Source organism: Rhinocladiella mackenziei (genome assembly GCF_000835555.1).
Source record: "Rhinocladiella mackenziei CBS 650.93 unplaced genomic scaffold supercont1.3, whole genome shotgun sequence".
Lineage (NCBI taxonomy): Eukaryota > Fungi > Ascomycota > Eurotiomycetes > Chaetothyriales > Herpotrichiellaceae > Rhinocladiella > Rhinocladiella mackenziei.
This window is the reverse complement of record NW_013550602.1, coordinates 1,271,821-1,297,866: the sequence shown is the minus strand read 5'-3', so window position 1 is coordinate 1,297,866 and position 26,046 is coordinate 1,271,821. Positions and strand designations below refer to the sequence as shown.

The 26,046-nt window shown below is 50.6% G+C and overlaps 5 protein-coding genes across 5 annotated transcripts; 4 read left to right on the top strand and 1 right to left on the bottom strand.

Annotated features, from left to right (window-relative positions):
- Window positions 1-3,359: 3,359 nt before the first annotated feature.
- Window positions 3,360-5,699, top strand: Z518_04001 (uncharacterized protein; the record flags this gene model as incomplete). The annotated part of the gene is made up of 5 exons (XM_013417709.1): window positions 3,360-3,453; window positions 3,499-3,663; window positions 3,715-3,844; window positions 3,895-4,119; window positions 4,172-5,699. The coding sequence occupies 5 exons, from the start codon at window positions 3,360-3,362 to the stop codon at window positions 5,697-5,699; spliced, it is 2,142 nt and encodes a 713-aa protein (XP_013273163.1).
- A 492-nt stretch (window positions 5,700-6,191) lies between these two features.
- Z518_04000 (uncharacterized protein) lies at window positions 6,192-8,782 on the top strand (the record flags this gene model as incomplete). Its single annotated transcript, XM_013417708.1, has 2 exons — window positions 6,192-6,480; window positions 6,534-8,782. 2 exons carry the CDS (start codon window positions 6,192-6,194, stop codon window positions 8,780-8,782), a joined length of 2,538 nt encoding a protein of 845 aa, XP_013273162.1.
- Window positions 8,783-13,923: 5,141 nt separating this feature from the next.
- Z518_03999 (uncharacterized protein) lies at window positions 13,924-14,800 on the top strand (the record flags this gene model as incomplete). The annotated part of the gene is made up of 2 exons (XM_013417707.1): window positions 13,924-14,598; window positions 14,654-14,800. The coding sequence occupies 2 exons, from the start codon at window positions 13,924-13,926 to the stop codon at window positions 14,798-14,800; spliced, it is 822 nt and encodes a 273-aa protein (XP_013273161.1).
- Window positions 14,801-21,912: 7,112 nt separating this feature from the next.
- Window positions 21,913-23,847, top strand: Z518_03998 (uncharacterized protein; the record flags this gene model as incomplete). Its single annotated transcript, XM_013417706.1, has 1 exon — window positions 21,913-23,847. One exon carries the CDS (start codon window positions 21,913-21,915, stop codon window positions 23,845-23,847), a length of 1,935 nt encoding a protein of 644 aa, XP_013273160.1.
- A 1,158-nt stretch (window positions 23,848-25,005) lies between these two features.
- Window positions 25,006-25,782, bottom strand: Z518_03997 (uncharacterized protein; the record flags this gene model as incomplete). The annotated part of the gene is made up of 1 exon (XM_013417705.1): window positions 25,006-25,782. The coding sequence occupies one exon, from the start codon at window positions 25,780-25,782 to the stop codon at window positions 25,006-25,008; it is 777 nt and encodes a 258-aa protein (XP_013273159.1).
- Window positions 25,783-26,046: the final 264 nt, after the last annotated feature.

The window sequence follows — 26,046 nt, the reverse complement described above, 5'->3', positions numbered from 1 at the left end:
CGAGTCATCAGTTGCCTGAAGAAGTTTCGTATGTGGTCCTTCTTCCTCTCAACAGAATCTCTCATCGGACACCTTGTCCCGCCGAACAATATCATCCGAACTGGCGATTACTCTCGCGACCGTTCCGCTCGTGAGAGTTTTACACAGCCCGCCGAACTGATGCGCTTTCCCCCATTTGTGAGTCTCCAGCTCGACATCGAGGACCGACGAAGGATGCAGAATCCAATACTAAGGAGAGAGGAGCTCGTCAAGTCGTTAAAGAAGTTTGCGGACCTCGAGCACATGGCCTTATTCGGTAGGCCTCTCTGGTATGCATATACATGTCAGCAAGAGAATATGATCGATGTGGCCAAATTGAAGCTTCTGGGCGGCCAGCAACAATCAGAGTACAATCCACTCGACTCGAACCACGTCTTTGCTGCGCTGTCCTTTCGTCTGTCGTTGGATGTCTGCCGGCAGAACCCCGCCACTCTCTCCCTCACAAGGGAGGCGGTGAATTCCTTTATGAGAGTGGTCATATCTATGGACCACGAGACGGGAATGATGGACACAACGACGCCATCCGAGCCGGTGTTAGCAAAGGCAGCAATGGAGCATCTCTGCATCGAAGGCCGCTGGTCGTTGAGCATTTCCACGCTCTGTATGGTGCTTCTCGAGAAAGGATTGATCGAAAAGGGGCGCAAAGGAGAACTCTATGCTCGATTAGTGTTGATCCTTGCACACGACTGGGTTCGGTGGGTTCGTGAACCAGTATTTCCACCAACCTTTACGGTGTGCGACTTTCTCATGGCATTATATGCTAACGATCATCACGATTCAATTCGAAAGATACCTGAGCAGACACTGGGAGCTAGAATGAACTTCACTCATTTTCTATCGACTGATACACAACTTACCCCCGAGGACATTCCTGCATTATGTCGGGACCTGTTGCGCCGGAGTGCTGCGATGCAGCTATGTTGGAACCAGGAAACATACGATCTACTGATTCCGGTGTACTATGGCACGGAGGATGAGACGTTCGACCCTTCGAATTGCGGAGTCATCGTAGTACAGGTGAAGAACAAGGAGAATGCCACCACACCTCGAGAGATCTTCGGGGAGGAGTTTATCAATGTCAGCCCGAACAAGTCGGATTCGGGCAAATCGAAGGCGACGAGTTCTGATCGCAAGCCGACGAAATTTGTGTTCACTCAGATGGCGAACCCGATCCTGTTCCTCCTCTTCGATCTAGGGGTGGTCAGAAGCAGTGCGGCTTACGCTCCACTTGTTCAAGTGATGCGCAGCGCAAATGAAAAGCAACCTGATTTGTGGGCTATCCATTCGCGAGGACACGGCCATACCATCTTTGGCTGCCTAGGGCACTTCAAGGCTACCGATTCGAGCGAGCGGTTCTTTGCCGCGATACAAACGGGCAACACTCTGGCCGATCGACTCTCTCAGAGAAATAGAGTGTTCTCTGAAATCAATGAAAGCTTCAGATATGAGCAAGAGAGTGAGGCCAGAATGCAGGAAATGGAAGCAGAACTTACCGGATCGAAGAGAAAGGAAGTAGAAAGTCCCGAGGACGAGCAGTTCGGCAAAACAGCGCGCCTGGCATAAGTAGCTGAGCAGAACAGCAGCGCGAAACCCCCCCGCCCCACGTGACCACTAGAAATTTTGTTCACGTGACTTGAGTCGTCGCTCATTGGCCTCAACATACGGTCCATGGACTGGATCCGATGGAGGATATCGTACGGCACAGGACGTCGTGATCAACATCGTCCACAGGTGGTCCATAGACTGGATCCGATCAGGGCGGTCTGGCAGACAAATGCGCCATTCTGCCCATCCCTGAGGGTGCCATGGATTGGATCCGATGGGATCAGCCAATCAGAGCACAGGATTAGGTAATCACCGGATTATAGATTTTCCGGGATACGGCGGCACTCTACCCCATTTCCTGGGTGTGCCGTGGACTGGATCCGATGGAGTTGGCCAATTAGAGCAAAGGAATAGGTACCGGATTATAGATTTTCCGGGCTACAGCGGCATTCTACCCACTCCTGGATGGGCTATGGACTGGATCCGATGGAGTTAGCCAACCAGAACACAGGATTAGGTAGTACTATAGATTTTCCGGGTCACAGAGGGCTAGCCAATTACGTGACACGAGGGCCCCGGGAGTTGGGCTATGGACTGGATCCGATGGGGCCAGCCAATCAGAGCAAAGGATTTGGTAGTTTTCGGATTATAGATTTTCCGTGCAACGGAGGGTTGGCCAATCACGTGATTCAATGGCTTGGCAATATCGAGCGCAGCGAGGCCTGGGAGTTTGGGGGATTAGCCCCCAAAATACAGAAGCTACGCTTTACCTCCTGTGGAATATCCTGTCCACGGCCCCTAGTTGATCACGTGCCAAGGATTACGTGTTCAACACCCGCTCGAGGTGGTCCATGGATTGGATCCGATGGACATGACACCGTGACTCGAGTGATTTAATTTGACTGAATGGGTATGGGACGCCAAGACCGCCGTTTTGACCAATAGCGTTGGAAAATGTCTTGGCACTGTTACGCTCCGCTAGGTGGGCTTAGTTAGGGTGGTTTTACTCCCTCAGTATGTATTTTTGCTCACGAATAGCGATCCTGAGAGGTTCCGGCCAATCACATGGCGGAATTTGCTGGAGCGTCTCGGCGGGCCGGAAAGGTTCTCCCATGTCAACGCTCCATGATTGCCATGACTACCTGTCAGTTCCCGGGCCTCTTCACATTCCAGATCCGCTACGCCCGGGCGTGCGGTCGGCTTGCCCAAGTCCTGTCAGCCGTCGCTGCGCTCTTTGATGGACTTCTTCGCAGCTTGAGGCCGAGAAATTTTCAATCACCCCGTCGATCGAGAGTCGGTAACCTTTGTGACTTTGCTTGAAGGTGAACTTAACAAGTGCCTTGGTGTATATGGGTTGGGCTGCAAAACTCGATGACGGTGCTGGCAATGGTCGCCACTTCCGTATCCAAGTCCCCAGTGTTCCAATGGAAGCTCGACCGCTTCGTCTCCTAGGCCTGAGGCTGGGAACACGAAGCAATCGGTGCTCTGAGGTGCTCTGAGGTGGTTGACGTTTCGGGTTGGTACTACGTGCACGGTACGAGGACTGTGCACACTAACACTATCGTCATATGGTTGTTTACGTATACTTTCGTGTCCATCCGGTCGATCTACTTCTGCGGTCACATTATTTACTACCTTTAGAGCCTTCTCCTCCGTCTTGGACTCAACCTTGACAATTTACAGCGGCTCTTTACCTCACCATGAAATCGTTCTGTCTCTCTACCTCCTGCTGGCTCTTTGCCTTATATCCTAACCTGTCAATAGCATACTGGCGCATGGCTTGCAGTGTTTCTCAAACGTCGAGGATTGACCCCATTCGCAACCCCGGCGGCGTATCAGGACATGTGCACAAACTTGCCGGCGGCAATAGTCAGTCACCCATCTCAGAACTGTGATCGCCGGCTGATAGACCAGACGTGAACGAGAATGCCGACTTTAATTCCCTGCAATCGTCGACCTGTTCTTCTTGCGAGATTCAAAAGGACACTTCCGCATACTGGACTCCCCAACTATACTACGCGCACGCAAACGGCTCGTTTGAAGAGGTGCCAAATTACGGAATGACGGTATACTATGTTGGTATGCGATACGAATTTCCCGATTCTACTGGCATTCCACTGATCAGTCTAGGTCGAGGTGGAAATTCTTCCAACACCACTCCATTTCCTCCTGGATTCAAGATGGTCACTGGAGACAGTCGGCAACGATCATTTGATAACACGACATTGACATATCTGAATACACGGCCGGTGGCCGATAGGTTTGTTTCTTATCTCGAGGCGGGCGAATCTCTTTATTGACATCTTGCAGGGTAAGTTTCCGTTGCATAGACGAGGCTAACGATATTCCAGAAGAGCACTATATGTTTCGAACCGATTGTGTCAATGGTATGCGAGCACAGATCAACTTTCCATCCTGCTGGGATGGTGTCAATCTTTATCTTGATAACTCTGCACATGTGGAGTATTTGTCTGGGATCGATCATGGCGTTTGCCCTCCTTCGCACCCGGTTCCCATACCAGGCCTCTTCTTTGAGTGAGTTTCTCTTTTTGAACCGTCTAAGTAGTTTTGGTCTCATTGATCCGAGGGTCCTGTACATGACGAATTTGGTCGATCAATCCGGAGGTGGCCAATTTGTCTTTTCAAACGGTGACCCTACGGGTTACGGTTTCCATGGCGACTTCATAAATGGCTGGGACGTGGATGTCCAGACCGATGCTGTCCAAAACTGCCTCTACACCGATGATGGCGGAGTTATCAGCGCTTGCCCCTATCTCGCCCCGAGTGACGATGTGAATTTTGCGCGCACCTGTCCGGAGCAGCCATCGGTGTTCGACGAGCCCGTACATGGCATGATCGCCGCCTTGCCTGGGTGTAATCCCATCACATACGGTCCCGACCCAGCTCCGCAAGTCGACTGTCCACTGAACGTGAACGATCCGAATGCTTCGAACACCGCCTCAGTTTCCAGCAGCACATCTGTTACTCCCTCTTCCATGGCTTCTTCAACCACAGCTGTGGTTTCCGCGATTGGCTCAAGTCCTATGATCAGCTCCAGCACCATTCCAAACTTCACACCCCGCTCTTCTACATCAGCCGCCCCAACGACACCCACCACGTCATCGACCAAGTCCGGAGCAGATACAATAACCAGCTCCGATTTTATCTCTACCCCGACGTTCTCCAGTATCTCGTCCTTCGATGAGACAACCACCGCCATATCTTTCACTCCGACATCTAATTTCCCCGCAGTAATGTCGACCATCCAAGATGCGTCCCGTTCATTTACAAGCCCAGGACCCAATCAGACTCTTGGTGGGGGTTTTGTACAGCTACCGACCAGTGATGGCATAGCAGCAAGTAGCACCGGTCTGGATACCGCCAGCACACTGACGTTGGAAACCGCTTCGGAGACATTCACGTCTACTGGAGATCCGTTGCGTACAGCTCAACCGAATTCCGTCAGCACAATTACTTCGGATGCGTCGGTCGTTCCATCACAACTAAGCGGGTTAACGACAATGACGATCACAACCACCGGCTGGGTTCCGGTCACAGTCACGGTCGGCAACCACGCGTCCGCAAATTTCGTAACTACGAGCAATTTGGGGAGGAGCGGGAATATCTTCACCATAACTGGAAGCACCTATACCACTTTCTCTCCGGCTGATGAACCAAGCATGACTGATGAAGCGACGTCAACAACCATAATGCACATCACGACAACACTCCATGTCGTGGCGGCTCCGGCAAGCACTCGCCCAATCACTCCGCAATCAACATCATATGCAAATACAGCTTTCACGACAATGACGAGCACCGCAAGCGGAGATAGCACTAGCAGCCCGTTGGTCTCGTCGGCGTTCAGTGTCGACGACACATTTGCTTGCTCCCTATACTCTGCATTTTCCATTGAGGGATGTCCCTCTCCTGCCACTACCTCTTCCATCACTGCTGCGGCAGACAGCGTCGCGACCACCTTCGTGACGGTAACGGAGCCAATCACGGACGAAACCACGTCGACGGTGCAGACAATCCTTACACTTTCATCGGCCAGAGCGAATACGACATTTCTCAGAATTCGAGGGCGCGAAGTCCACTTTGCTGGGCGGTAGACAGAGCTAACTCTTCGGGGAGGGAATGATTCGAAATTCCTTGGCATTGGACAAGAATATCGATCGAACATATACTAACAACTAGGGACTTTTTTACCAGCACACAAGCATAACGGATCACAGTAATACGACGAGAATAGAATGATACCCACGGCGGAATAGTGACTGGGTAAATGGACATGGGCAGGTAATGGCAAGGAAACAATGGGAGACTAGTTGCTTTGATATTGTATTTGGACGTCGAACTAGGACGTGTTTGTGGACCACTAAAAGTTGGAATATAGTCGATGTGAACAATGTGTTTTCTCTCCCTCTCCGTCTCCCGTGCCATATGTCTTCGATACTCCTCCACCCGTTGTCGACGACCGAGGTTTTACCGAGCACTTCCGAGCAACTTCATTTCACACCCCAATCGCTGCGAAAGTACGACATTTTCTTGGATACTCCAGCCACTCTGTCGAGCTCCCTTGCCTCTTCGATCGCCCCAATGCTATGACGAGGAGCATCACCGCAGCAAGTTGCATATCTTATCAAAACCCTCGATTTGTATGGATCTCGGACAAGCTTCTTGCAGACGCTTTTCGTCGGTTCTGTCACCCCAAACGATATGGTAGCAGTGTTCCTGGCCCATTGGAAGCTCAACGGCGTGCCGCTAAGCGGAAGAACACAAGTCTAGCGCCCTCACTTCCGGGCGGAATACCGGTTGATCCCTCTGTCGTCTTTGGATGCAGCTCAAAGATAGACTGGTGGCAGTCTCGCGCTCAGCTGGATGATAAACCAGGTATGATTCCCGGGGACACACGTCTTAGCATTGCGGTATTGACATTTACGCAGCTCTATCTGGTCTCCTACCCTCATGGCTGTTCCCGTATTCCCACCCTTCTGCGAGGCATTCGCAACCCCCATCCAGCGAAACGAGTGATACAGAGATAATCCCTCAACCATCGCGCCCACTGAGGCTGCAGCAGCTGGCCCAGTGTCAAACATTACAAGATATTCGAGAATGGTTACAGAATCAGGGGATTTTCCTACACAACAACCAGTCGATTGGCGCCGCAATACAAAAACACATGCTGAAAGCGAACTTGAGCGCCACGGAAATCGCGACCTACCTCTGCGACCCCCACTTTCATCCTCCTGGAACCTCGTTCATTCGGCAAATGTCTCCTGAACTCTTAGATCGCGTTTGGGACGGTCGGTCTTGGAAAGCGGTGCGAGAAAGTATCTGCAAGGCTGCTGAGTTGGGTCTCATCAGTATTAGCGATTTGCAAGCGATCATCACCCACGCCGCTGACACGACCGTGGTGAAGCTGCGAAAAGATGATGGCGAGCTGGTTCACAGTGCATTGCGTGAAAAAGAGAATTTAATTTCAGGCATCCTTACGTCTCTAGATCGGTCCAAAGTTCTCAGCAAGGCTGATCTTGGACCCACGTTCTTGTCGGAACTGCTCTCAAATTTTGCCAGCCTCACCCACATGCGACGGAGGCATAGGATTGTGTGGCACCTGCTGCCATGGGCTCGTGAGAATGACGCTCCCGCGGTCAGTCAACTGATCGTAAGGGATCTCGGGGGGATCTGCCGTGAAGATCCACAACAGCCAGTAGGCCATAAACTTGCAGAGTCTCTTGTCAGGGTCCCTACGAGAGTTTTGCGCCTGGCACTATTGCAAACGACCGAAAGGCTGATTGCCATTGCGAGGGAGGAGCCAACTCACCGTTACAGATACCTGTTCTACCATTGGATAGGGACTTTGGCGGCGTTCAGATCTACGAGGAAAAACATTTTGCTGATGGAGAACGACTGGGTTATCCAGCAGTCATACCAGAGCAATCTCCAGCGAGACCAACGTTTACTGGCATTTGCCTGGACCTCAATGTGCCTCTGTCGGGATCGACGAGGCTTACAACGGATATCGGACCGGCTAAAGTTTCTGGACGAGTTTGAGAAGTCAATCAAATCAATACCGGACTTTGCCGCCAAGGGCTTTCTTGACAATGCTGTGGTCAGCCTTCAAAGCTTGCCTTTGCCCCACAAGGACGCCTTATTGAAACGCCTGACGAGGTGCATTGACCACGAGATTCAGCCGCTCATTGATGGGAAGTTCTCAGTGTTGGGTGATGACGAATATTACCGCAAAGCTCAGGACAAATATGTCGACGAGCTTCTGTCATTGTCAGAGAGCTTGAACCACAACCTCTCTCTTTTCAAAAGCCTGACACGGAGAATGATTCACAAAAACCTGAAATCGTTTGATATTGTCTGCAGAATCCTGGAAAATAATATGTCCTTGAAGCTGGCCTTATCACAGAGTTTTCCTCAACGTCGAAATGCCCAGCAGGAACGCACGCAGTCCCCGGATCGAGTTGCATTTTCGAGTCTCGACCCTCCGTGTGAGATGGAAGAGAATGGCGCCGACCGGAGCGACGCCTCAGCGACAAATTTCAGCTCGCCAGACCCGGAAGAAGCTATTGATGTAGTCAACCACATTGCAGTATCGTTTGCTACCACGCCCGTCGCCACACCTCGAGTCGCCCTGCACCGAGTATTCTGGTGCTATCGCTTCCTATGTAGCTACGGCGCACCCGTCCAACCGACGATTACACGTGCTCTGTGGCACGCAGGCGTTGCTCGGTACGGTGAACAAGGCACTGCTGTAACACAATTGAAATGGATCTTAGAGAAAGTCTCGCAGACCGAGGGCGAGGGTGTCGCTAGGCAATTGCTCTGGAGCAAGTCGCTCCGTGAGCAGCATCGACAGGAGCTGGAGAGCCTTGGCAAGATCGACCTAGACGAGCACAGCATGCTGTTGGCGGAAACGACCGAGGCAACAAGCGAGGAAGGACACTATCATCTGGACCTCCGTCCAGCGATCATGGCGGACTTGGAAGTCCCCCGTAAGATCTGCTTCGTCCAGACTGAACGTGACGATGCACCTTTCTGGTATGAAAGTCCGATGAGAAAGATCTTTTGGGAGAGAGCTCAAACCCGGGTCCGAGCCAGACGGAAATACAAATCAGGCAAAGTCGACGAGGTCGAGAAAGAAGGAGGAGAATTCCCTGGAGAAAGGAAGATGGCCGAATGATTTGCGTCATCTGTATATACACGGGAAGCAGCAGTAAATCAACAAATGGCGCCTGAAACACTCTATAAGCACTTCAAAATCTTAACCCCTGGATGTTGGGCTTTGCAGCGTAAACGAATCAATCAACGGGAGCATGGCTTTTTAACTTACATCAAGCGTCAACCAAGGGGAGCAAAGTATTTTCTCTACTACAAAATGTTGCTGATAGTGGTACATCTTCGGGAGTGACCGCGATGGAGGATGTGAGTAAGACTAGTACTGAAGTCAATGGCAATTACTCCATCGCATAACGTTCTGGTCGACTATGCCATTCAGAAGAGCTGGCGAATGCTGGACCATGAGGAGGCGGCGGAACTAATATTTCCAGGAGAGGCAATATATCCTAGGTCAAGAACATAATGCAAGGACTTTGGATGGAATCTAAAGCCTATCAGAAACGGGAGAGAGATGGCATCAACCGAGCGTGCATGATCCACGAGTGCGGGAAGTAGTGAAGGCGTAGTCCCAATAGATGCATCACTGAGCCATCATCAAGCTGACCAGCTAGTCCCGAGACCGAGCAAGGAATCCGGCGTGGCTGTGATATTAGATTTTTTTGAGTCAAAGACATTTGCGTCGTTGCTTGTGTCAATTAACCTCGGATCTCAAAGATAGCCGAGCTCCCCGCTTAGTTCCGGGTGCCTGATGTTTGAAAAGTCCAGGCCAACTCCGAATGCGTCATAGTACAGAGGATTAACCATGTTGCTGGAACTTCCGACTGATTTCACAGCACCCTTGACTTGTCGACTAGGCTCGAGTGACACGTTCGCTGCGTTTTGGAAAAATGGTCAGATGTTAAGCCTCGCTCTCGAGACCCTTCGGCCTATGCTGATCCCAGGGAATGACAGCGGGTGCCTACTGGTGAAGCTTTTGTCGTTGGCATCCAAGTTTTGCGGCATAGAGCTATAGGTCCAGACCTAGTCCTGGCCTGATTGACTTGGTCCGCAAGACTGACTCGTTCAAACACAGATCAAAGTCTGGCCTGACGGCATTTTGCTGATACCAAGTCAGATTTCACATAGGAGAGCGGAGTTTTGTCCAAATATAGACTGAGGAGCGGTCCAAGTAAGAAAGGGATCCCATGCTCCCAGTGCCGAAAGTAGAAATCGAGGACGAAACCCGTGTCAGGGAGATTCCACAATGCCGCAGGATGGTGGTATTCACGGTGACCAGCTCAACGCCCCGGGTCCTACGGCAACTTGTGTCTCAAACCTCCTACAAATTCAGATTTCCAGGCCAAAGGGAAAATAAAAAAGATCTCATTGATTCCTCATGTGCCGGCACGAGATACAAATGATCAAACCCCACGGGCTTGCGATGACCATGACGAATGAAGATACTCGGAGTCAAGAACTCCAAGATCGGAGAAAGAACATTCAAAGATGACTTCTGGTCGGCGAGGTGAGAGATATCGATAGAACGGCACCCTGCAAGAAAAGAAGCACGCGGTCAGTATCTGCAAGTGATTGGGCATGTTTGATCGCTGCCACGTGACAAGGCGCCCGATTTACTTACTCGATAATTCGAAAGGCAAAAACACAGCGGTCATCAAATCTTTCGTGGGCCATGAGTAGTAGCGGGTCTCAAAGCTTCTGACACACCGGATTTGTCTCCGCAGCAGCAGACTTAATCGAATTTTCCCCCTCCTCAATGACGGGCTGGCCGATTTTCTCTCATTTGAGGACACGTTCGGCCTTGAATCATTTTGACAGGTTCGATCGCCCGAACCAAATGTGGAATGCATCAACGTCTGTGGGTGTATCCCCGTATTAAGAAAAGGCGGTGGTGATTGCAAGTTTGACAGTGTATTGCGAAGTGAAGTTCGCAGGCAACCGGGTCCGAGTAACGTCCGGTATTGATTGGGTCAGAGGGGGATGTTGGAAAGTTCGAGATCGACGGGCGTTGGTTGCTGGTGGCGCGGGCGGAGAGATGGAGGAGCATGCAGTTGACAGGGAGCCGGACGTGATGGAGGCGGTCAGAGAGAAGATGGTATGAGGTTGACCAGTCACATGCAATCCAAGGCCAAGCCAGGCCCAAGCTTGGTGAACTTTGTACCGCACCGAAATAGCAGAGCGACCAGATTCAAATGAAAGAGGCAAGGAAATCTCACCACAGAGGCCAGCGTAGGGGCAATGAATGCAACAAATCTCGGTGCGAATCAAGTAATTGGTCTGAAGTGGTATGGGCGGCGGACGGGAAAAGGGAATTTGAGCAGGGGTGAGAAGAAAGTTGGCGCTGCGGTTCCTCAAGGATCCAGCCGGCGTGGGCTTGGCTACGAAAAGGGGGAGGGAAAGAACAAAGACCCGAAAATGTGGTCAGTTATGGAAGGCGACCTAACCAGCACGTCATCCACCAACGGACAAGCCCACAGTTCAATCAAGACGTGACGATGGGAACGTCGTTGTTACTGCCATTGGATGGTATGCTGCCTGTGCCCACTCTTCCCGGGATCAAACCAGCTGAACAGTCTCCAGAGGGGACTCGTCGGGAGTGAAGGATTCGACCAGGACAAGGAAGGGAAGCTGCTGATCAGGACTATCAGACATCAATGTTCAGCGGGACGCAGCTCGATGCTCTGCTCTGAGGATTCTGTGCTGTATCACCTCTCTAAGGGAGGGTAGTCGGACTCCAAACTCGGTAACTCTTGACCAGGTACAAAGAGCACGTCAGAAGTTGAGTTTCAACAAAATCCGAGAAAATAAAAAACCTGGGGTATGGGCCCAGAAAAGGACCCTGATTCGCAAGGGTTTCGGGACGGATAGAGTGGGAGGAGGCCCCAGCGGTTAGGCGGACTATATGTACAGGGTTCAGGGTCCAGTGTCCAAAGTAAGCTGTACCAGTAAGTCCATGGACAGATATTTGAATCCGCTCCCTTGGTCCCTCATGAGTCCTTTCCATAGCACTCCCTGCACATACTTTGACGCTCTAAGAATTCACAGTGCAGCGCCTGTTGGCGTCACCCCTTCCCGTGCTGCAGGAGAGGCTTGAGAAATCCCCGTGGTGTAAAGTGCCCGTATTCTCCGGAAAGCCCATGATTGTGCCAGTATGGCCTGCCTGCATGACCTTTTCATGCTATTTTCATTCGACAATGCTTGCATTGCACTGCATCGCACTGTATCAGTTGTCATCAGATGTCCATTTTGACTTCTCGTTCCTATGATACGCAGGACGCTCCCGCGGTAGGTTAACCTCCCCGCCCACATCCCTTGCGCATTACTTGAGCCTTGTCTCCACCCACGCTACAAGTACCTCATTCTCACACTCTACCTTCTCGCTTGTTCACTCGCATACACATCCTGCTTCCTTGCCGTCATGACTCGTGACTCGTCCTCGACAACATCAGCAATACTCTCGATCGAATTAACCTTCCCCTCAATTCCGCCTCTCCTCTGGTCTATACTTGCTTCCTCCGGACGGAACAATCCTCCCGCATCTTGTCTGCCTGTCACTTGGCTGCTTCTTGAGTTCAAGCCGCCTCCACGCCTGCGTCCCGCCTGTCGCCTATTAGCACAGGACCTGCACGAGTTGCCTGTCGCATACCGCCCTTCGCTCTGCTCTGCTTCTGCGCCTCCCCATCCTCATTGACCTGTCCAACAAGGCCATCTTCGAATCCGCACATGCCTACGAGCGCACACCCTTCCCCCCCCCGGCCCGTCTCAACGGTCACACACCCCTCTCCTCCACCATGCCCCACCAGCGTCCACTTACGGCCCATCCCTCCCTCTAGACGACGTTACCTCCATTCCTTCTCTCGCTTTCCACAACAGAGCACAGCTCCAGTCCTAGCAAGGCAAGCCCTCTTGTCCGACCTCGCATATTGTGTCCTTCATATCCCTATATTGCGGAACTTGAATTCACATCCGCACGCCACACATTTGTCTGTATCTCAGCTTGGCATCATACGTCTCTGCCTCTCTCTGGAGCTCCCGCCAGATCGATAATCCCTGTCCCCAGACCCTGATCATGGCTCAAGGTTCCTGGTCCTGGTCCAGTCACCTTATACCAGGTGCAGTCGTTGTTCTACAACCCCTTACCCGTACACCCCTCGATATCATCCAGGTGTCAAAATCTGGGACGTCTTCTCTCGGACTAGCACCCATTCACTCGATGGCCACGCCATTTACGAGGTGTCCTTAACCTAAAAGCCGTCAGACGAATGTCTTCGTCCTATATCTCGAATGACAAGTCCATCTCTTCGACCTACTCAGGCTCATCCTCACTCATCTGGAATTCGAAACACCCTCTCTTCCATACCGCGAGTGAGCAGCAGATATTTCTCGGACCAATTAAATCTAACTCTCAAAGAAGCTGAAGATCAATATTTAATATCAACTTCCCGTAGCCTGGGCACTCGGTGAGTAGGGCCTCGTCCACACCTCTATTCCCAGAGCTTCTTTTTTCCCTTTCCTTGTGGAGGCCTGCCATTTCAAACTTTTCAAGGCAGTGTCATCGATGTCATGTACAGTTTTGGCACCGATCTCTGAGGATTGCAACACTGACATTTCGGTCATGCACAATCCTGATTCCCCCGTCGTCCTCCTCTCGTCGTGCCCCTAGTGGCACAGGAACCCGTGGCCGCGAAGCAGATCATCCTGGTTTGACACGCCCACCTTTATTCCTCTTTGATATTCTACGGACATGTTCTCTAACACCATATCTTGTCGATTGCTTCTTCATCCTACCTTCATAGATCCATACATTCCTTACACCTACACTTCTAACTTTGAACTAACCAGAATACGACACTCAGATCTGCTCCTCGAGACTCCACAATTTCCCCTTTCGGAGTAACAACGGTAGCAGTAGCAGTAGCAGCGGCAACAACAATAACAACAACAACAATAATAACAACTGGCCCCGTCACGAGAGGTAATTCGCCCAGATGATTACCACAAGAAGTTCTCTCTAACAGGCTTATAGATCTTACCAACTCATTTGCTTCCTGCAACTGAGTTTGTTCCATTGCTTGGCCCCGTTTTCAAACGCTCGATCAAACGAGGGAGCGAGAAAAACATTCTCATCCGTCTTCATTGCCTTCGAAGTCAGAGCCACCGTCATCCCAACAGTCGCAAACTGGAAACAGCGTGGAGTGCTTTGACAATATGTCCACCCGCAGCGTTGACTCCACATATCCTCTACCAGGTCTCCAGCGACCCAGTTCGTCCTGGACATCAGCGTCACCATACACCGAGATCGTCAGTCCCTATAACGCTTCTCAGCGTGCCTCATATCCTTCACAACCGCCCTGCTCTCCCACAAAAGAGAGCCCTGGTCTGCCCCCAATTCGAGATTTTGACCGGATGAACAATTATGAATCGCCTTTTCTACCATCAACAAGTTCATATCCCCAAGCTTATGGAGCTTCATCCGGATCACAGGGTGCTCAGGAGCCTTATTTGCTGGCAATGGACAGACCATTTTACTACGACCCTGCACATCGTTACGGACAATGCTGTCCACAGACAAACAAGCCAAATGCCCCACAGATGGGCTACGCACGATATGCGCCTTCTCCGTACGATTATCGTGCTGGTGTATCGTATCAGCCGCCTTATGGACCGGTTGATTACGCCCCATCTCCTACGTCGTTGCATCACCCCTCTTCACCGTCCGGCGCAATGGACACAGACACTCGGAATAGGCGACGAAGAGGGAATCTGCCGAGGCAGATCACCGACATTTTGCGTGCGTGGTTCCATGAGCATCTGGACCATCCCTATCCTACGGAGGAGGATAAACAGGCATTTATGGCCAAAACAGGTCTGACAATTGCCCAGGTACGTTTATCAATGTAAACGAGGCTGATTCGACGTTCTAAGAGTATATTTGTAGATCAGCAATTGGTTTATCAACGCGAGAAGGCGCCAACTACCTGCATTGCGCCAAGCTCGGGACAGAGGAGGCTCAAACTCCACCATGGATTATGATTCGGAACAGTTGCGACGACAGCAGCAGCAGCCAGATACTACCGCGAGATGAAATTGGAGGCATTCTGTGACTTTCGATATTTTGAACATTGGACTTGGCCGGCCTTCATTTTCACTAGTACGATACCCCAAAACCCCTGACAGGAAATCAACACTCTTTTTCTTTTTGTGGACATTTCAAGCATCTAAACGTCCTATTCTAGCAGCTTTTCACCGCTTCGGAACTCATTAGTATGATGAACATTTTCTTCGGGGGAGCAGAGAACAGACCAGGCAAAAGATAAGATCACGGTAATTTAATGAAGTCAAGACGTGACTATTAGTGCATTCGGTCTACTATATTGGAAACACGGGATTGTGGACCTTTCATTCCCGGGGCCTGATCAAAAGTCTCGGTTGGCTGAGGTCCCTAGCGAAAGATTCATCCGTCCGGTGGAGAACCACAGATATTTCCCATGACTATTTCAAGATAGGGGAGGAATCCGTTATTGCGGCGACCAACATTTTGCCAGCCATGTCGGTTCGAAGATTTGTTGAGATGCTTACCCCACGATAATCCGTGCACAATGTCGAGCTGATTCCTAATACATTATACATACTTCTATTTCCGGGAAGTGCTGGCACGGGGAAAATGGTCCCAAAGGGTTCAAGTAAATTGTGAAGTGCTCCCACCTGTCAATGACCACCTCGGCGGAGGATATGTTTTGGTCTTCAAACGGCAGTGCGATCCATGAGATCGAGCCTTGCGGTCCTGGAAGCAACCCAACAGAGACGAATCTTGATCACATCGATCTGGTGTATTCAAAGATGCCCAGCGTGTGAGGCAAGATGTCACATGGTTCCAATCTGGACGATAGCCTCTCCGATTTGTCTTTAGTCTAACTGCTGCGAGGGGGTTGCAGAGACGGTGGAGACGATTCAGATTGTACCTAGGAGATGTCAAGATGTTCCCTCGCTGTCTAGGGAGTCGTAGTCTAGCTGCGCTTGATCTTGGTCATTAAGGTTTCCGTTCGGGAGTAGGCTATGTGATGATTTGTCTTTGATTCCCCACGATATATAGTCCACACTTAGACTGAGTATTTGTTCCGGCTTTCTTGGCCTTGGTAGAAGATCCGGATTTGTGCAAAACTCAGGAGGCATCCTGTAAAGTGGTTTGGCTCTGCAGGTGATGGAGCGCTTCCCCCACTCATGCTTCGAATTCCTAACGGATCCAGACGCGATGTTGGCCAACTTGGGTAAACATGTTCGACAGGCGCTAATTAGCGCTGTCAGATTTGGTTTGTGAGAGTTGTGCCCAAGAGCTGGAGTTTAACACAAAATCCCGATGTTGGGTCGTCGACAATGTTGTCTCCTTCGAGACTGGATCAACCGGGTAAAACGGAAGACCCGCCATTCTATTGAAGAGAGATCGGCGGTTCCGTGATCTCAACGCCCCGGCAGATAGCTGTTCTGGGAAAATAAAATGTCAATCAGACGTCAAGCACTGCAGAAGAATTCTAGGTGGTGTTGGCCAATACGTGCTTTGAGAATTCAGTTTTATACTGGCGTGATAAATATGTAGCTACCAGGTCCGCTTCATGCAAATTTGCCGTGATTGCGTCCTGTCGCTTCTGTTGACAGCATTTTGATTCTCCAGTGCTAAGGTGGAAGACTTGGGTCGCTGCTCGTAATGAGGCTCCAAATTTCTCGTAGTCACACTACGGCAATAGAAAACTTCGGATAAAATCCGTATATCTTGTCTTCCTCAGTCCAGACCGTTTCTTACCGTCAGTAGGTTGGGTCTGAGGACACCGCCCTCATCGAATAAAAATGCACGGAGTCTTTATTAGCCATTCATGCAGACAGATTCAAATCGTGTCTGTTCATTCCTTTGACCGTTGTCGAATTGAGGCTACAGGTCTTGAAGATCGGCTAGATGCTCAACTACACTCGTTGTGACTTACCTGGGCATGCAACCTAAGCGAAAGAAACTACTTCAAAAAGCAAGCACGTCCGTCATGACAGCGAGTTTCTTACTCCCCCATCGCAAAGGGTTTATTGATATCTGTTCCCATAGCAATGGAATTGATCAACCTTTGTCGTCTTCCAAGTGGGAGGTGGAAAATGATCCTTGATATGTCCACTCGAACCTTGCCGTGAGTTTGTGCTCGCTTATCGTCCACGCCATATGACCCTCCAGCTTAGCTTGAACTTTGTCGTGCAACGAGACCCAATTTGTTCTAAAGAAAACACAAAATTGAACATTTGAAGGACAAATCTGTGGAACTTGGGCGGATTGGCGGCATCTAGGCTCATGCATAACATCTTGGAACTTGATGATCAGAGCTGTGTGCTTCACGCTGAGCAGAAGAAAAATTCGATTCTACATCCTACAACGCACGAGAACTCCAAACCCGGGACGTGTGTCATCTCTAGCAACGCCAGCGGTAGCTGCTTTAGAATCCGACAGGACTCCGTTATCATCAGGTCTTCAAGGATCGCTGGCCCCTGCAAGCGAAGCATTCTATCTCTAACGGATGAAAATTTCGAGTCGATGTGGGAGAATTATTCTCTCGCGCAGACATTTCCATCATAAATTAGATGATCTTTCGGCAAATGAGATCCGTCTCGATGCAATTGAAGACTACCACCGAGAATTCGCACGCAAGAGAAGTATCCACGCCATATTTTACCATATAGCAATCAAGGCGACAACGCGATATGTCAACTTGGAAGTGACGCCGGTGTACGCGGTTGTACGCGGTGGAGGTTTGAGTTCAAAGCGGTAAATCCGGATGGATTCCGCGAGACAAGGCTCTTCAACATCTGGCAGACCAAATATTCCAGTCCGAGACTGGATGGGGGGGAAAAGAAACGGTGTACCTTGATGACTTGCCACCGCAGAAGTTTGTTTCAAGTGGGTATTAAGCTCTGAGTCGAGCAGCCATGGTCTAGCTTTGACCAGGTTGTCAACTTTTCAAGCTAGGACAATCTGCTAACTTGTCGAAAAGTTTGGGTGTTGATCACCCACCCTTCAAATACTAACGCTATATCTAGTAATCTGTTTTGGTGCCTTCTTGCTCACAGAGAGGGCATCACGACAAGAGATGATCAAATATCTTGTTTGATGTTCTTTTCGAAGGGTACTCCATCCCGGCAGCTACGCAATATCATGGTGGAAAGTCGGCCATACTTCGTGTCAAGAAAGGGGGTAAGGGGGGGAAAGGTACAAGGCTTGAGAGTTTCGCGTCGTGGCTCTGAGTCGTCATCAAGTATTTTCTGCGCTCCCGGCGCTTAGGCAAGATGAAAATAAGCTTCCGATGCTTTACCTCTGCTTTTCATGTCAGACATCTGGTATTCAATCCTACGGTCGTCCAGGACAGAGGCCAGGCAAGGCGAGCAAAAGATATGGAAAGTTTCCAATGGAAAGGAGGGGGGAAATCGATTCTGCTCAACATTCTCCCTGGATCCGGCTCTGTTTAGCTGCCATGTCTCCTTCACAGAGACATGGACACTGACCGGGGGAGGTAAACTCGGTCAGAACCAATCTTGTTCAAGGTTCCCCTCTTATCTATGGTGAAGCTCAGATGCAAGGAACGTTTGAACAGAGGCACACGCCGATGATGATGTTGCAGGAAGAAAAGCCATCGGTGAAAGTCATCAAACATTACAGTACGTGATTCAGCCCTTTGCTTCCAAGCGAGAAAAGTCCTTTAGCTTGAAGCGTAATTGTGATGATGCTCCTGGCCGTTACCACCTGCGCATGTTGCGGGGAAGCTCATCACCCATCCCATCTTCATGGCAGAGGAAAGGATATTGATTTGTAAATCTTTCCCAGAATCGTTTGTCTCCGACCCAAGAGATCATTGGCCCCGTCTCGCACTCGCGAACCATATCATTGCGCATGAATTTTCCCAGAGCTCGGGCATGCAGGTGGGAGCACAAAAATATGACAGGTCTCATGGTGGTCCAGCACGCTAATTTCCTGACTTGACTAGGCCTTCGATCAATTGGATGGCTCACTGTCGATGCTTTCGAGGCACGACACTAGCCGTGCTAATTTTGACCGCCTGCTTCGAGCCTATTCATTCGTGATTTTTCCTCGCTTCCTTGCTTTGGGAAGCTTTTGCTGTGAATTTCGGTTTCCTCCCCACCGGCCGAGTTTGCACATGGGTTCATTTTTCCTCGCGCAGGATGCGTCAACTTGCTCTTGTCTTCGCGTCGCTTGTCCTCCGGGTGAAGGAGCGCATGAGAGCAGCAGGGGTCAAAGGTGCGTTTATCTTCAACCAAACTCACTCAACCTTTGGCCACCTCACTAATAATTTGGAACTTCGGCACTGATATGCGTCAAAAATTAATCTGCCATCCTCGTGTCCAGGGCGAGTGTAAAATTCCTGCGATGCTAAGGGTAGATATACGTCGCTTGACAATGCTCACCGGCTCGCTGCAGAGGGGGGTGAACCAAAGCTGTACTCAATACGTCGAGCGATGCAATGCAGGCGGTCATTTGATCCTGCAAAAGTACAACCCGGTCATAGTGGAGCGGTCTGGTGGTGGCGACCAAAGGGGCTGAGATGCAAATTCAGAATCGCACGGGTCATTCATGGACGTGCAGAGCGTCACACAGCTAAGATCAGATTCTCATTCTTTCAACATGCAAATTTGATGGGGAATTCCACAACTGGGCATACCTCGACATGCAACATTCTGCAGTGGAATGAGACGTTCGCTTGCAACTCCGAACCGTATTGCCCGCAGGGATGTGTAAAAAAGAGAATCACCACCCGCTCAACGATCTCATGATTCCGTTGACTACTTAATCTCCACAAATCGATCCTCTTTCAACCGAGTTGCTTCCCCTTCCTTCCGAAATGCAGGACGACTATACCGTCTTCGAGTTGATCCCTTCACCCGGCCCACTATTTGTGATCCTTGAGTCTGAAGCATCTGGAGGACTGGCGTCATAAATCCTCGTAAGAATTAACCCTGGGACCAACCCCTGAATTGGACGAAGGGAGGAATTTTTGGAAATTCCAGGAAACAAGAAAACAAAGAAGGCGAAAAGGCGTCGTCATCTACCTGGATATTACAAGGTATACGGTCATGCAAGAATACACATTGTACGGTGGACAAACCAGAAAGCAACCAGAATGTCACAGAGAAAGCAGCTGGATGTGGAAAGCTTTAATGGCGTCAAGGTGCCTCCTACATCCGAAAAAGGGAATCTACCCCCGGAAATGGGCTTGATATTACTTTGCAGATTGCCCGCTGACAATGCACCTCAATGTTCTATGTCGGTGCCCTCGTTCCTCCCTCCCTCGGTCAAATTACTCTTTTGCAAATGTGTTATTGTATTGGTCAGGCCCACTACGTCTAGCCAAGGATTTGAGCCAGGAAAAGGTCGCATGGTAATTTGAAGTTGCTTGTACATTCAAGGCATCGCTCAAGTGGCCATCTAGAAAATGGGGCACGGGTCAATAGTAGAAGGAAAGTTGGACGTAAGTCTCGTCCATTGATCCCATTTACTCCAGTGAAATGTTGGGGGGCGGATGTGGCATGATCGACCGCGGAAACCGGATGCGGCTCATGTGCGGATGGTTGGCCTATCGTGGAAAGATCGGAAGAGGCCCAAGAGTCGGTACTTCTAAGAATTCGCAGTCCGATCCCGTTGGCATAAGAGTGTCTGATCGTTGGGAACCAGTACCATCCCATCGGATTAATGTAACTTGCCAGAAACTGGATCTCCCCGAATACTAGTCAGGCAAATAGGCTGGAATAATAGGGGCGGATGAAAAAGAGAGGCCGGGGCACGGGGGTGTTTTGCGTGATTAAAGCCGATTAGATAGATAAGATTAGATTGGATATCCTCCTTGTCAGCTCGGCTGGGTCCCACCCAACCGGGTGAGAGACACGAATCCTCTGGGTACTTGGGCTGCAGCGGGATTGCTTCGGAACGTCATCCTAGCGTTGATGGTGCCCAAACTGGAGCACGCACGGGTGCTGTACACATTGACCGTAATCGGAGCTCCGATGAAGGCACATTCGAGGTCTCCATCGTACGATTCGGTTTCACCAAGGCAGAAAATGTCCCAACAAAAAGGGCCGATGCCGATTATCTTCCCGACGATACCGGAACTGTTCCTTGGCTGATAATTTTTCTCCAGCTGTCAGTTGTCGTACCTTGCATGCGTCAGTCGGCGGGCACCGGATGACGAGTACACGATCGGAGTCTGAAAAGGGAAAAAAAAAAAAAAGATAAAATTTGATAGACATCATCAGCTGAGATTAATCAAATCATATCTAATCAGATTGAAGAATCGTGATCGTAAAACTGCGTACGACAAAATGTTGGATTGTATCCTTGTTTCTGGTGGACCTGTGGGAGTTGTAATCAGCGTCGAGGTGCCCGATGTCGCAAAGAATTGGTGCACTTCAGTTGAATAAAATCGAACCAGAATCCTCTCCTGAGAGTGGCCCGGACCCTTTTACCTGTTCGAAGGAACTGCACGCTACAGCCACGAACTTGTTCGCGTCCTTCAACCGCGGGGGAGAGAGAAGAGAGTCTGGGATTGAGAGGGAACTTGAACAGCATCGGGCAGCAACAGCATCAGTCGGGGTACATCTGGTATGTAATTCTTTTCCCGTTCCAGCTCAACTCTGCCAGTTCAGCTGTGGGTGCTTGGCTCCGAAGCCAGCCGACAGAGAAACCGACTTTCCCCCTCCATTCCATTTTTCCATTTTTTTTATTTCTCCTCCCCACTACCTTCGATCAACAACCTGCACTGCCAGGCTCTCCCTTTCTATTACTCGACAGCATTTTTGTTGTCCTGGACATTGCGATGCTCACTCTCGCAACCGGTTGACTGACGCGTTCATCTCGGCTTTGAGCCGCCGGTCAAAGTGCCTCGGCGCGTGGGCGCAAGCCTTGCTCTGGCCAGTTCCGGTCTTCGTTCCGCACTTTACATCATCGCCACAATTCCTCCTGCTTCTTCCACCACTTCCCGTAAGTCCAATTCGCACCGAGTGTTCAGCAATCTCATAAAGCGGCCAAACCCCTCAATCGTGGCCTCTCTTCCCGCACGTCTCCAAAAATGCTTTTCGGCACGATCCCAGTAACCTCTTGTATCCACTATTGACTCCCTCGTTCATCTAGGAGGCCTCCAGATCATCCCGCCACGATTCACGATGCAGTCCGCACCCTCAATTACTATGGCGCAGTCTGTGCCCCTCGCCGCCAATCCACGCCCCAGTGATCCTATACCGGAAGAACCTGCCCGCACGAGAAAGCTCTCTCTCAGTGCCTCACAATTCAGCAAGTCCCCCTTGTCCGCCATCACCACGGGCGAATATTCCGACGAGGCTTCGAGTGTGGATACCGCACCCACCACCCCCGCGACAGACAATCTATCCGATGACTCCCTCGACGAGCTACCAGATCGGACCCCTCTGAACCCTCAAGCCAGGAAAAGACGCGCTTCCACATTGTTAGTATCTCAGGACTCCGAGGATGCAAGACGCTTTCTGGGCGAAAGAGGCACGGCCACTGCCATGATTCAGAAGGCTTGTTGTGGTGGAGGCTGTTGCATGTTACAAGAGTTGAAGATGAAAGGAGCCTCACGGGGGGAAAAGCCCATAAAAATCCCCCAAAACCCTGCCTACCAAAGTTTGGATATCAGGTTGGGCCATTTGAGCCTGGACAGTGAACTGTCCGGAACGGTCGACTTACCGTCAAAGACGGTCTCGTTCGAATCGTTGTCAACTTCACCCTCCCGCTCATATGGAGAACCTCGGAAACAGCAGCAACCCGAAGTTCTGAAGCATCCTCCGTCATTTGTCACGCCGCACCCGCCCTACGAAGTGTTTTCGGCCCCTCTCGTCCATGCTCGCGAATTAACAAAACCCGGTGCGGAGAAGAGAACATATCATTTCGACATTGACGTGACAGATTATCCTAAGGAGAGTGGAGATGTCGATTTTGTGGTGGGCGGTGCTATCGGTGTCTGCGCCCCGAATTCATCTGTCCTGGTCGACCAAGTCTGTGACTTGCTGGGAGTTCCTAATTTTGTCCGAGACAAGCCGATATTGTTGAAGACGACCACAGGAAGATGGCCAACAATTTGGGGGGAAGTGGCACCCCGAGAGCTTGTCACCACCCGGAGAGAGCTCTTAACATGGTGTTCGGACATCCAGAGCTATCCACCCACGAAGCAACTCTTCCGCCTCCTGGCCGAACATGCCGAAGACGAAAATGAGAAGAAGATTTTGATGTTTCTGTCTTCAGCACAAGGCCAGGCAGCGTTCTGTGACCTTCGAACGGGCCCTTATGTCACCATCCCACAACTTTTGAATGCTTTCCCTTCCTCTCGACCCCCTTTGGATTATCTTTTGTCGGTTCTCAATACTCTCATGCCTCGATTCTATTCGCTTTCGCAGGACCCAACGATCTCTTGCCGAAGAGATGGCTCCATTTGTCGCAGGTTGATTGAAATCGCGGTAACGGTACACGAAGCCGACGATTATGCGACCGGTAAGCGAACGGGAGTGGGGTCGGGATTCCTCGAGAGACTAGCGCGACAAGCGATCGAAGCCGAGAAGGAAGGCAAAAACCCCCGCGATTTGGATCTACGAATCCCCATATTCAGAGGGTTGATGGCCAATCCACTCGCCCGGGAGTTTGTCACGGATGGACCTATGCTCTTGATTGGGGCGGGCGTTGGTATTGCGCCATTCCGAGGCTTCGTCCATCGAAGGCTCAAGTCGGCCAACTGCGCGAACAAAGTTTGGGTTCTCCAAGGAGTGCGTGACAGTCTCCTGGATGAGCTGTACTCCGGAGACTGGGGTGTGCATGAAGATAAAGTCAAAAAGGTGGTCCAATCCCGACGAGGACAAGGCCAGTACGTGCAGGAAGAAGTACGTGCCCAAGCGGACTTGGTCTGGTTTATTATCAACGCGGTCGACGGAAGAATCTTTGTGTGTGGCAGTTCCAAAGGCATGGGCGAGGGCGTCGAGGCCGCACTCGTCGATGTCGTCATGGCCAAGGCCAAATTGAATCTCGAAGAGGCCCAAGCCTTCTGGGAGGAGAAGAAGAAATCGGGTCAATATATTGCCGAGACCTGGTAAAGGTACAAAGCACGAACACGGGGCGCGTGTACGACATTTGGTTATTTTGCATCAAACGCTGGGGAGGTGTTAATGATCTGCATCGGTTTGCCCCCGACACTTCCGAGGACAACGAAGGACGGAGGAACCAAGCATATGTCAGCAAAGTTCAATTCAAGGCTCCAGGCCTCACGAAAACTCATTATGGGTTTTCAGTGAACGAAGAAATGCGTGGGAGGCTTTCGTCAAATTCGAATTTTGGCAAGCATTTCGCATACAGGAAAAGATGATGGTGAATTGAAGTGCATCGAATCGGGTCGGCCGCGATCAATATTCATTCCGTATTGATATTGGTCTTGATAGTTGAATTGTTCCCCCTGGGGTGCATGGCGCAGGGTTAGATACTTGGTACGGTGGTCTATTTTGTTGCACGGATCTGGCTTTCAAGACCATCCATGCACGCGTATGGTGGAGCGTTTGATATCGGGATTATATTGAAAACAATTCATTGTATATATTTACATCAGACACATGAGCCTATGAACCACAATGACTGCATATGTGTATATGGAACACGTTAAGACCAAGCGTCATGTTCTTGAACATCACTGATAAGGGGTGTATCGGAGATGGTACGGGTAGAGGCATGGCTGGAGTCTACCAGACTAAATTGGCCAGGAAATTCTTGCACCGTTCATCTGTTGATCACGATGATCACTTCACGGAGGCGTCAGTAAAGGCAATTTTTGATGTACGTTGATGTGAGATGATCGCTTTAGTGGCACATGATCCGTCACGACTTCGTTATCCAAATCAATGTAACCTTGATCCCTCTGTATCTCATCTGAATTAAAGTCGTGACTGGGGGGTTTCAAGATTCATTGCTTCAAAATTCGACATCCCATGTTTGGGTGCCGTTCTTGATGCTGATCCAACGCGATCAGGAGGACTGACTAGCCTGCGTAGAGGTGTTCCGATTGCATGAAGGGGGGCTGCACCCGGTCGTGATGAAGCATATGTCTCGTTTGAGATGAAGACATTCATCATTCATCTTCAATCACGGAACTTGCCTTTCTTTGGTCACTGCGGCAGGGTCACTGTTATCGTTTGGCTCTGGGTTTAAGTTCCAAGATCTGACCAGCATCATCGCTAAGGTTTTGCATGTGGTCCTTCAAGTTTTCAACCTCTTCCCCCGCGAAGCATTTCCATGTACAGCGTCGCGAGGGCCCCGTCCACTGCTCCACTACCGCCTTTTTCCTTGTCGTGGCTGTTCGTTCTTCGAAATAGCACGCGGCTGTTCTCAAGGGACACGCCAGTCCCGACTGTCAGAGCCTCGAGAAATGCACGGATGATAGTCGCATTTTCCTTATCAACACTAACGAAAATGTTGGTATTCTCTTGTTTCACCGAATCCTCGCGCCGTGTCTCCAGAGTTCCGGGCGTGTAGGAAACTTCAATTAGCATGCCACGGACGTTGGAAACGGTCTGGTTGGGACGAATGGGTGTTTTCAGATCTCCTATACGAACAGTCCATTCTCCGTTCCTAAACGAGAGGGCCGTTCCATTTTCCACGACCAGCGACTGTCGGTGTGCCCAGTGAGGTTGGAGTTTGGTCCCAATCAGCTGCGTGAATGAGTCGGCAAATGTCGAGGGGACTGTGATCAGAGTACTCGGGAGAGGTTGCTGTTCAAGAGGCTGACCCTTCTCTTTCGAAGGAGTTATTCCAACATATGTCTTCAGGGGTGTGTGCGAGAGTGTCAAGATGCTCGTGAACCTGCGCAGGGAGGTGTCGGAATTTGGAAGGAGCGAGGATGTATCCACGAACAGGCGATGGTCGAGGTAAAAAGGTGGTAATGGTTCAGCGGGGAACGAGCGCGAGATATGCGATATTATAACTGATGAGGGTGAGAGCTGGTTAGGCCCAACAGGGAAGAGGAACAGCCCTGTTGACGGCATTCTGCAGACATTGTGTAGAAGTAATGCTTTATCAAGTGGATTGAAACATGGGGTAAAAAGCTCGTCAGCGGTTTAGCTCCAGGACGAAATGGAATGCTGCAGTGATGTGAGCCGGGGGTTGCAAGCGAAACCGGGTTTCAGGCACAAGCCGTGGCCCAAACGAGCCTCAGGCTGACACGGACACCCCCCTGATAATCGGGTTTCTTGGATACTTGGGGGCAATGCACGCTCTCACTTGGGCCTGAAATGCGTCGGTCCGTCAGG